This window comes from Phyllostomus discolor, chromosome 10 (genome assembly GCF_004126475.2).
Source record: "Phyllostomus discolor isolate MPI-MPIP mPhyDis1 chromosome 10, mPhyDis1.pri.v3, whole genome shotgun sequence".
Lineage (NCBI taxonomy): Eukaryota > Metazoa > Chordata > Mammalia > Chiroptera > Phyllostomidae > Phyllostomus > Phyllostomus discolor.
This window is the reverse complement of record NC_040912.2, coordinates 39,575,387-39,588,114: the sequence shown is the minus strand read 5'-3', so window position 1 is coordinate 39,588,114 and position 12,728 is coordinate 39,575,387. Positions and strand designations below refer to the sequence as shown.

Sequence of the window (12,728 nt, the reverse complement as noted above, 5' to 3'; positions counted from 1 at the left end):
ATGGTAATGAGGCATGGTTAGGCAAAGTGAGTCTGCAATATCATTCTGCTTGGAACTTCCCTTGGTCCCAGCAGGATGTAGGGAAATAGAAAAGCCTCATGGAATGAGCAGGTAAAGTAGCAGAGAATAACAGGCCAGTATCTGCTGGGAGACTGACCTCAGTGTACAAACACAGGATCCAGATTCAGAGAATGGGAGACTGACAATGGGAAGCAGAGGTCTGGCTGGAGGGTGATGATGAAAACCACCCAGAGCTGAGTGAGAGCTCCTTAGCAAAATGAGGAGATTGACCGAGTTCTTGTAGGAATCACACTCAATATCCATGTCAAGTGAACAGAAAAGAGCAAACACACTAGACATTCTGTCATACAAGTTTCCACTTGTACCCAGATGATAAGACGCAAAGTCAAGAACATTAGAGAATACTGAAAGGGAGTCAGAAATTTAAATTTATTAAATATGTAACTGATTCCCTGGCTGGTGTGGCTCAGTAGATTGAGCTCAGGCCTGCCAACCAAAGCATTGCTCGTTCGATTCCCTGTGAGGACACATGCCTGGGTTGTAGGCCAGGTCCCCATAGGGGGGATGGGGGAAGCAACCACACATTGATTTTTCTCTCCCTCTTTTTCTCCTTCCATTCTCCTCTCTATAAAAATAAATAAGTAAAATCTTTTAAAAATACATAATTGATCACAAAATCTTTTAAACTAAGAAAAGATAACCTTGAAATGGTGAGACTAATATTTTTCTTCTTTTGGGAAAGAGAATGGCAGCTCATGAGTAAGTTAAGTACCCTAAAAAGAAACACAGTCAAGTTTTGACTTATATGTAAGTTTTGACAACTTCTTCCCTCAACACTTGCACAATTACTTCCCTCCCATGAAAATTGTCCTGCACAAGCATTCAAGATCTCTGCAATGCCCACAGTAACTTTGATGAGGAAAGTTTCCTCTTTGACAGTTTCTGATGAAAGAGGAGACCTAGGAGTTTCATTATAAATGGTTAGCATTATTTTAATGTATGGCCTTGGCCTTGCCACTTGCTCAATTCTATTACAACATATCAGACTTTCGAACAGCTAACTTCTTAATCATTCACCTGTAAGGAGCCAAGAACCAAAGATCGATATAAGTAATAGTACACTGAGCCAATCAGATTATCTGACCATACAATGACAGTTGGATGTATCAAGGACAGAAGTAGAAGCAGGAGTGGAAAGACTAACGGGAAGAAAACAGTATTCAGACACTGAGTGATGGAAGTGATGGCTATGGTAGGCACAATGATGGTCTCCCAAAGATGTCCACATTCTAAAACGCAGAATCTGTGAATATGTTGTTGCATGGCAAAGGGGAATTAAGTTTGCAGATGAAATTAAGTTTTGTAATCAGCTGAACTTAAAACAAGGATATTATCCTGGATTGTCCTGGTGAGTCCAGTGTAATTGCAAGGGACTTTACAAGTAGACAAGGAAGATGTGACAATGCCAGAGAAAACCAGAGAGATCACAGCATGAGAAGAAAGTTTCAAGAACATGGAGATTTTCACCTGTTTTGACCACTGGTTCAGCCCAGCACATAATACAGTGCACGCACGTAGCAGGCATTCAATGATATTGATGGCGTCAATTAGCAAATGGCCACTGAGACAGGTTACTGCACCAGGCTTTACTAAGAATTGGAATGCTGACTTATAACAAGTGCCTCCTTGTATTTTAAAATCAATATTTATTTTAAACCAAAACCAACAAGACTATGTAAGGTGTTATGCAGTTACATAATTGAATATAAATACAACACGTAAAGGATAATTAGATTAAATACAGCAAACAGGGTAATGACCAATAGAAAGAAAAAGGTTAACACTAATAAGAATATTAGTGTTCCAATGAAGAAGTACAGAAAGCTGTGCCCTCAGAATTCAGAGGACAGTAAAATCACATGGGTTATGCTAGTCAAAACAATGGATTGCAGCCATACTCTGGAGTAAACATAAAAAAGTAAATAAATAAAGGTGGGAGAAAAGTAGAATTTATGTAAAACAAGAAATTATTGGAAAAAAACTGAAAAGATAATTGGGACACTTATGAAGAGCTATAGAATTCAGTGTTGGTTTTTACCTTATTATATAGTCAACTCCAAAGTATTTTAGCCTGAAAATAGCTAGCTCAGAACTTCTAGTGCCTATTTCAGCAATTAGTACATGAGAGGAATTCAAATATAACACAGGCTTGTTTATTTTAAGCAACATCCAAATACACACACGTGCACAATTTTATACATAATACATACATAGACATACATACACACAAATGCTTGGTCATGTTCTCAAATTTATAGTGCATGCTTTCCAATAACTACCTCAAACTGGCATTCTGCTAACAGGAATTTGATGATGACACTTTTGAGAAACATGTTAAAGGTGTAAGGAGGAACAGAACAAGTGAAAACTTGCTCACTTTCCCCATCCTACACATATGGTGACTGTATTTAACTACAAATGTAAGTGAAATATTAGGGGTCATTCTTGGAATAGAGAAACTATAACAATGAAAAAGGTGAACATGAAAAAGATTCACAATAAGAAATGGTTTTAAGTTTGGAAACATTTCAAATATAAGATACTTTTTAAGTTTATGTTTAAGAACACTTAGAATAAAAACAATGAAACTATTAAGATATGTATAAGAAGCTATCTACCTGTTTGGTATTTTTTTTTTTAAAGAGGGAGGACAGGATGGTATTGGAATTTTAGGTAATGTTGGTTCGGGAAGGCCTCACTCTCTTTTTTTTTAAGATTTTATTTATTTTTAGAGAGGGAAGGGAGGGAGATAGAGAGAGAGAGAGAGAGAAACATCAATGTGCGGTTGCTGGGGGTTCTGGCCTGCAACCCAGGAATGTATCCTGGCTGGGAATCGAACCTGGGACACTTTAGTTCCCAGCCTGAGCTCAATACCAAACACCTGAGCTACGCCAGCCAGGTGTTTGGTATTTTTTAACTCCACAGATAAATTAATAACCTAGCCTCTTAACTTCTACATATCCAGAACTATATGTGAATTGTGTATGTATTTTAACCAGAAAATTCACGTGTAATTCATTAAAAGTAGAAGCGATCATACTTGATGCTGCTAAAACTAAATTAAAAAATAATTACCTATATGCTGAAGGAGATGCTTGTTTAAAGTTCCTAACCCCAAATGACCTAAATTCACTTCACAGCCAACAAAAGAAATTTTAAATGCAGCAGTTTAACTTGCCTTTAACCATTTAGTAGCAAGTGATTTTTCTAAAGAAAAAAATGCTACCTACCAATACTGATGTGTTATTTTACAAATTTCTATTAATTTAAGGAGTTTCATACATGTCTTCTTGCCTCAAATTCTTGTCATTTTCAACCTCACTGATACTGATGTTTTGCTGAGATCAGTGTTTGTTGTGGGGCGATATCCTGTGCATTGCAGGCTGTTTAGCAGCACATTTGGCCTCCACACACACACTAAACACCAGCAGCACTCATCTCCCCCACCCCCAGCTGTGACCATGTTTCCAAGCATTGACAAATGCCTCTTGGGGTACAAAACTGCCCCAGGCTGAGAACCACTGCCTTCTATATAAAGGCATTAAAGATGTCTTCAGGGAAAAAAGCATAAAAATTATATGTGGCATATTGAGAGTGTGTAGTAACAAATAATGGTCTTTTATGCCATTCATCTTCATTGTAAAGAAGAAGCTAACACTTGGCTGTATCACTTCCATGAGTTTTTAGCTTCCGTGTCCTTTGTGAAGCTCACAGACAAGAAGAGAACGCAGCCACTCTCTATCACTCTCACTGTAATTAGTATTACCAAGTCCATAGATTGCTACTTGGAGAAACAATGAACAATAATTTATCCCTCAAATACTAGCATAACTTAAGACTTATCGATTGATAATGGAACAGATTGGTAAAGTAAAAAAGAAAACATTTTAATAGTCTTTCACTATTAATGTTTGTGAACCAACAGTACTTCACTTAAAAACATGTTAATAAAACATTCAAAGCCATCATAAGATCAGAAACCCCATTAGAGTTCATTTTATTTATTGTCTTTGAAAAAAATGTAATTAATCACTTTTAAAAAACAAACAAAAAATATATGGCTTCTTTACAATTTCTAGTGAATGAGTTAAGGAAGTCCATACTGTCTCTACTGATAATACATTGTGCAGTCAAAACAGATTTCTCTCTATTTAGGGGGAAAAATTGTACCTTCCATTAAATAATGATAACCTCAATTTGCCTATATTATTATGGTAACTAGTTATATTTCATCATTGAAGGATGTAAGGCAACTCTGAAAAATATAAAATGTGAAATAAATAATATATATTTGAAAAGTAATTATAACTTTTATAAAGTACTTAATATGAGTATTAGTTTTAAGAATAATTATATTACTTTAAAGTAATAGACATATAAACCTATATTCTAAAGAGAAATAAGCATCGACATGTTCATAGCATCTGTTATTGCTATCACATTGCATTTTATATTCTGTTTTACCTCTACACCATTTCTGTGAAGAAGGGAGAGTGTTACTATCTGCCTCATTGACAAGAGGTAAAGGGAAATCCAGTATCATCCAGCTACTTAGCAGCATTACCGAAAGGAGAAAAAAAGATTCCCACCATTATTGTTGCCTCTGCATCTTGTTAATTCCCTAGTCAGAATCACTAATGATTAATTATGTTCTGCTTTAGCGTACCTTTTTTTGCAAATAAATTAATATATTAAACTCCCTACCACCTAGAAAATGAACATTCTATTTACATAAGATGATGCAACCAGTGTGTCAAAGAAAAAGTGCACCCCAGGAATAACTAATGAAATTCCTCACTCCAAACCCTTGTGTAAATACCAACTTAATTAAGAGAACTGAATGCTCAATATTTAGACACATTTCATATGTACACTTTTGAGAGAATATTGAAATATGAAGGTATCAATTTTAATAACTTTAAACTTATGAAATCACAATGGTGATTCACAGCCAAGGAGTGCTATCATGATGTCTTAGCAAACTGATTTTACTTTTGAAAATAAACTTCCAGCTTAAAAGAAAAGTTACTCCACAAACTTTTGAAAATGTTTGCATGCTCTGGACTAACAGGAGAAATCCAGACAGAATTTCCATTCAGAAGGAAGCTTTATAACAACCAGGAGACAGGCCTCATTTCAATTGTCTTAGCTAACTAGAGAGATACAATAATCTCTGTTATCAAAAAATCTGGATTCCCTTGATGTCCTTCATTATCAGAAGATAACTGGAGTGAAGGGAATTGAGGAGAAGGGAAGTATGGAGCAAGGTCACATAGTATGAGATGCAAATGAATATTTCAAAATGTATATATGTACTGTGAACACTTCAGAAATATCCACTGTTCCTTACAAGATCCTGGGAGGCTGAGAAAGATTCCAGAAAAGCTATAGCAAAGACCCAACATTATACCTAGGAGAGGAAAGGAGCAAGGAAGAAAATGTAGTGAGAGGCCTGGGATTAGTGTGATGGCCAGAGGCTGCAAATGTCTATGCCTCCAGCCATGGACAGCAGAAGATACGGCTCTAAACACCCTGGGCCCCAGGGCTAGGACTAGGGTGAGGCAAGTGAAGTATAAAATTTCCTAGGGCACAAAATTTCAGGAGCTACTCTTACTCTGACCCTCAGAGACAGCAGCCTCCTAAAATGCTGCAGCCACAGCACATCATTTGCCTCACTTTAGTCCAGATTCTGCTGTCCCCTTGACCCACCTGTCCCCTCCTGAGAGAGAGAGAGATCTATTTGAAATGAGAGGACACTCTATAATTCTTTTAAAATAGAGCCTTCACACCTGTTTCAAATACTAAATATGTTCCGATTAGAGATAAGTTACTGAAGATGTAATCAAGTGTAAATAACACCATCCATTACCTCTTTTTTAATAAAGAGGAAGTTATGAGAAAAATTTTGGATTTCTAAAGAGAAAGGGGAAAGTGTAAAGGAAATGGTGCACAAAGGAGGCAACAATTCTCTCCGAAGGTGATAATTTGCTTACATCATCGCGGGTTGTCCTCAGGCCAGGGTGAAGCACATGCATAACTGTGGGTTTCTGACATGTTTGTGGAGTTTGCTTTAATGCAACTTGTTATGCAACTTTAATGCAACTTGTTTAATGCAACTTGTTATTTTTTCATGAAGCAGATTCTTATTACTATAGAACCTACTGATTTAGAATATCTGATAATTTGGATATTGAACAAAATTAGGTAGATCTTCATCAAGAAATATTTATCAACAAATTAAATTAAAAAGATAGTTGTTGGTCAGTGTTTCCAGAACTTAAAACTTGCTTTTAAGAACAGTAAGACCACTTTAATTTTTAAAAAATATTATCTATTCATTAATAAATATAAAAAGATTAGCCTGTGCATTTGCCAGCATAGTAACTAAAGGGAAGTGTGTGTTTAAAAGTAATAAAATGTCTTTTAAAATAATCTATAATTCAGATTATTTAAAAATGCAGGGATCTTTTTCTATTTTTCTTAATTTATACAGATTAAAATATTTAAATACAGTATCCATATTGTGTTAATTTATCTTTAATATACTTTTAGACATAACTCTTACAAGGACAGTATTCAAATAATTCATTTCAGTGGGGGACAGCCAGTTGTCACCCACTATTGGTTGCATCCCCTTCCACTGTGACAGAGTTGGTATATGGCCACTAATGACTCCATGAGTTCTGACCTTTGGAATGTGAGCACAATGTCTTATCCCTTTTTTAAATCCTCACCTGAGGATATGTTTATTGACTTTGTTTTATTTTTTAAATGTTGTATTTATTTTTAGAGACAATGGGAGAGAGGGAGAAAGAAAGAGAAATATCAAGGTGAGAGAGAATGAGAGAGAAACATCCATCAGTTGCCTCTTGCATACACCCCTACCGGGCACCGAACCTGCAACCCTTTGACTCTGCGGGATGACACTCAACCAAATGAGCCACAGCGGTCAGGACTATTTATTGATTTTAGAGCAAGTGGGAGGGAGAGAGAAACATCAATCGGTTGCCTTCCATACATGCCCTGAACAGGGATCAAACCCAACTAGGGTCAAATGTCTTACCCTTGAAGTGACTGGGTATCTGCATCTCTGGTCTCTTTCCCTGGATATCAGGCTGAAAATTAATGGCAGCTGAAGGAATCAGCTGGGACCCAGGGATGGAAGCCACATACTGTGGATAGGAGAGCCAACCTGCTGATCCTAAGCTGCTCACCACTAGACGGCAACATGAGAAAAAAACACAGTATAGGGTGGTCTTATCTCTTTGTTACACCGGCTCAGCCTGTACCCCAACTAATAAATATTATACCCTCAACAAAATACAACAACTGAATTACCTTTCTTGAGTTTTGTTTACAGGTCAATAAATATTTTACATGGATTATGTCATCAATCTTAACAATTCATTGAGCTGAAACACCTTGGCCAGATCACAAAGCTATGGACTAGAAGAAAATAAGTATATTTTCTTCAGGTGAAAGACCATGAAGACAAAATCAAGAAAAATAATTTTCTGTACTATTTTCAGCAATCCTTTCAATGATATACACACACACAAAAAGCGTTTCTGTGCATACCAACAGTAATAGAAGACTTTACATTCTGCATGTAAATTTTCACTTTACAATTTCCTTCTATACTTTCTTCACTAAAGTAATTCAAGTGACGTGTTCATGAGTGAATAATTGGTAGCAGAATTTTGGCTTCGTCAAATTTATATTTTATATTAAAAGAGCATAGCACATTATGCTAAGTGAATAAGCCTGTCAGAGAAAGACAAATACAATGTGATTTCACCCATATGTAAAATCTAATGAACAAGCTGAACTAACAAGCAAAACAGAGACAGACTCATAAATAGAAAGCAAGATGACAGCTAAGGCAGGGGCATAGAAGGTTCAGTGGTGGTGGGATGGGGCAAAAAGGAAAAAGGACTCATGGACATGGACAACAGTATGGTGTTTGTGGGGAGAGAGGTACATACAAGGACTAAATGGTAATAGAAAAAAATACAATAAAAAATTAAATATAAATAAATACAAGAGCAGTAGCATAACCATGTTGACCACATGCCTAATCAGGGATCTGCTTACCTTCTCAAAATACAAGTAGCAATATAAAAAGGTAATATATTAATTTATGTTCTAAAGCATAACAAGGTTTTTTTTTTTTAATTTTGGAATTACATCCAACTTAGTAGTTATGTAGCTTAGACCAAAAATTTAATCTTGCAATTGCTTCATGCATATTAAAGATGATGATGTTCACTTCACAAGGTGTTCTGGGAATTAATAAGATAATGAACACAAAGTGTTTAGTACAGTTCTTGAACTAATGAAAAACAAATTAAGTCCTTCAGTTGTATTTAAAAAGGTTCTAATGTATTAAATTCACTAAGCAAAATCATAATACATTATTATCTCTTTCCCCCAATTTTATTTTTTTCTTCTCTGAATTATTTTATCTACTTAGCAGCTGAGCATATGCAGTTAATGGACATTTTACCTTCCAATTAATGATTAGATAATGGAATAATTCACTAAGAATATCTTATGGGAATACATCAAACTAAAAAGTTTTTGCACAGCACAGAAAAACATCAACAAAATAAAAACACAAGCCACAGAATTGGAGAACATATGCCAATATATCTGATAAGGGATTAATATCCAAAATTTATAAAAAACTTACAAAACTCAACACCAAAAAAACAAAAAACCCAATTAAAAAAAGAGCAAAAGGACCTGAATACACACTTCTCCAAAGAGGATATACAGATGTCCAACATCTGTATATGAAAAGATGCTCAACATCACTAATAATCAGAGAAATGCAAATTAAAACCACAATGAGGTATCATCTCACACCTGTCAGAATGGCTGCCATCAGTAAACCAACAAATAACAAGTGCTGGTGAGGATGTGGAGAAAGGGGAACCCTTTTCACTGTTAGTGGGAATGCAGACTGGTATAGCCACTGTGGAAAGCAGTATGGAGATACCTGCTTTCCACAATAAAATAATAAAAATGGATCTGCCTTTTGACCTAGTGATCTCACTTTTGAGACAATATTGGAAGGAACCCAAAACACTAATTTGAAAGAGCATAAGCATCCCTATGTTCATTGCAGCATTATTTACAATCACCAAGATCTGAAAGCAGCCCAAGTGTCCATCAGTAGATGAGTGGATAAAACAATTATGGGACATTTGCACAATGGAATACTACTGGGCTGTAAAAAAAGAAGAAAGTTTTACCCTTTGGGACCTGGAGGACGTTATGCTAAGAGAAATAAGCCAGTCAGACAAAGACAAATACCATATGACTTCACTCATATGTGGAATCTTATGAAAAAACTGAACTAACAAGGAAAATAGAGACAGACTTGCAGAGAGCAGGATGACAGCTAAGGTGGTGGCGGGGAAGTTAGGGAATGGAGGGATTGAGGAAAAAGGATTCATGGACATGGACAACAGTGTAGTGATTGTGGGGGGAGAGGCATATAGAGGGACTAAACGGTAATGGAAAAAATAAAAATTAAAAAGGAAAGAAAAACAAAAACTCAAATGTATCAGAGTAATATCCCATTTAAGCCTATTCACACTGAATCTTTAAAAGAAGTTAGACAGGTAATTTTACAAATTTCTCATTTGCAAATTTAAAGTATTGAATTCACATAATAATATCTATCAACCTTCCTTGAGCTGGTATCTTATAGTGCCATAAAGCAGTTTTTATTAAATTGCAAAGATGTCTTATTTCAGTTATGTTGCTTCATTACAGCTGCTTATGATCATTCAAGTAAAATGCTAGTTCTATCCTGCAATGCTAGTAAAAACAATTACAATAAATAATCATCACTTCCACAATATTGAATTTCAAATTAGGACCCTGTTAAGTTCTTCCATTTATTCAACTTCTGGTCCTCATCATGTATCCAAGCTTCCCAATCTCATTTCCAAGTTCACCCCCAACCCTGGCATCCTTTGGCCAGTCTCTGCTTTAAATTTCCATAGCCAAAAATAAAGCCACCACTGACAGGCTTCCACCATGAACCTTCTCTCTAGACAAAAGCAGAGAGGCATATGGATCGTCTATCTATATAAAATGACACACTTCATGTGCCCTAATGCTTAAATTATTTTTCCAATAATGAATTGTGTTCCATCTCTCACCTGTCCTTTGTTATACATGTATATATACTTCTTTCCTTGTACCTTTTTCTGTCACTGTAATTAGGTACATGTCTCAGAAACAACCAAACAAAAAAAAAAACTCTGGGGATTTTCTTTCATCCTCTCCATTCTATTTTGTTATCCATACTCAGACAAAGCCATTTATTCATTTAACAATTTTACACTCTTCTTAGTAATCTATGCTTCATAAAGCATAGTGGAAATCAGGTGAGACTTTTTTTTTTTAAGGGTTCACTGTGAAGAACAGATTCAGTGAGAGAGAATTCAGATATTTACACCAAAAGTAAAAATGAGGTCAGCCAAGAAAGTGGTTTCTGAGGCTGAAGAAATACTGGAGGAGTGAAGGCACACTCCCAAAGCAGTTTATTTTTAATCTCAATCTGTCAATAAAAAGAGTCATACAGCTTCTAACCAGAACCTGTCAATTCCTGTTTCTTTTTTTCTCATTGCATAAATGCTATTGGCTTCACAGAAGTTCACTTATTATCCTACACACTTTCATATTCTTACATATTTCACCACAATAAATCATTGCGGGTCTCAAGCACCAGCTCACAGGGGCTTTCAGGCATCTTTGCACCCACACAGTAGAAATTACTGATTAGCAGAGTGTCAGTTCTCTGGGGAGAGGCACTGTGTCTCTGTCAACCTTCGGTAGCCTGCACAGTGACTGGGGCAGCTTACGTGTTGACTAGAATACTTTCGATCATCGCTATTCACAATAAACACCTTTCATTCCCAAATATATTCACCTCACAGATATTTAAGTTTGTTCAACAGACTGTTAGATTGAAACCTACAATTGTTTTGTAAACAGTTTCTGGAATATTTTTTCAAGTGTTTGCTTAATTCATAAGGTTCTCTTATGCATTTCTATTAAAACATAAGGTAACCATACACACCACTTCCCCTCTAGAGAAATATTCACACATAAATATCCATATAATAACTAATATTACGTCACACGTGAAACTGCTTTTCTACATTGCTCCACAGTTCTTGGGAAATACAAGGCATTCACTAAGAACACAAGACAAAAGTACTTCCAAATTGTTACAATACATCCCTACAGAGAGTCTTGACATTTAATTCTTCATACATCTAGCAAAACCTACAATGTGGATGTTCTTACCCAAGTAAAATAACCTAGTTAAGGTTACATATAAATATTTATATAAGGTTATCATTTTCAAAACTCATTTGAGTGACTTTCATAGCCATTACATGGTAAGAAAAATCATAGTTTACAATGACTCTTTTTCAGTGACTCACTCTAGTCTCTACACACAGTTGTAAACACTTTTCAATTCTTTTTTAAAGTAAAATCTACCCTCAAAGAGTGAAGAAGTGTTCTTACTGAGGGTATTGAAAAGAATTCATCACAGTACTTAAGTTACCACCATGTGAGAGATTATAAAATACAGTCTGAAAAATGGAAACCTGACATCCCCTTTGAACTTTAGGGAAGTGTAAGTATCACACGGACTCGTGGAAGTGAGGGCTGTTTGTAAACTGGAAAGTGTTTGTGGTGAGAAAGCTTTGTTAACTGTTGGCATTGTCCTCTTCACAATGACAAGCCATACCAAGCATCTCTCTCAGAATTTTATTAGCAGATCCACACAAAAAAAACATATCTTATTTATAATATGGAAATACAGCTTCCTAGAGGTTAGAACTGCATTCAAATTAAAGATTAAGCTTATGTGGGTTCTACTCACATCAACAAGCTGATTGACTCCACTTGCTGTTTTCGCCAGTGTGACAAGGTCTTCTTGCATCTTATCCACCCATGATTTGATACTGCAGAAATTAGAGAAGAGATTATTCTATAATCTCTCTGGCAAATTAAGGCCACAGACAGCGATTTTATATTAGTGCAAATAATTAATTAAAGTTCCTTTAAATCATTTTTCTCCTTCCTAGCTCTCATTATATCTACCCTTCCCACTAACAAATTATAAAGCCAATGAAACATTAGTGTAAACCCTCTTAAAATGCTGAAATACTCCCAGATCAAAAAGAGAAAAATGATGTGAATGTCTTGTCTAATAGGAGAGTAAAGTTTGATTAAATTTTATGAAAATCCCATTTAAAATTAGTAAATATCCTAAACTAAACTTTATTCTTTAGTTTATAAGTCTTCTTCTGAATATAGTACTAAGGGCATGCTAAGTGTAGAACGTTTTTTAAATGAAAGAAATGAGAAATATTTTAAATGTCTCCTAATTTCAATACCCAGGGATAACCACTCTTAACATTTAATGTATTCCCATTTTGTCTTTTAAAATTATTTCACATGGTTAAAAGCAAGTTATGTATAATTTATGTATCTTTTCTTTTCCTGAGGTCATACGATAAATACTCTCATGCCATTATAAGTATCTTATAAACATTTTATTTTAATGGCCACTTAATATTCCATTATCTCTTGATCTCATAATATACTTGACC

The 12,728-nt window shown here is 35.4% G+C and overlaps 1 protein-coding gene across 13 annotated transcripts in view; it reads right to left on the bottom strand.

The window, feature by feature from the left end:
* Nucleotides 1-12,728, bottom strand: part of CACNA2D1 (calcium voltage-gated channel auxiliary subunit alpha2delta 1) — a 453,733-nt gene that overhangs the window by 359,891 nt on the left and 81,114 nt on the right. For all 13 annotated transcript variants that reach the window (XR_004899638.1, XM_036010681.1, XM_028525346.2 and 10 more), the window contains exon 2: nt 11,996-12,077. Coding sequence is in view for 12 of the 13 variants with exons in the window: in XM_036010681.1 (XP_035866574.1) it covers nt 11,996-12,077 (82 nt within the window). In the remaining variant the exon portion in view is untranslated. The remainder of the gene's footprint in view (nt 1-11,995; nt 12,078-12,728) is intronic.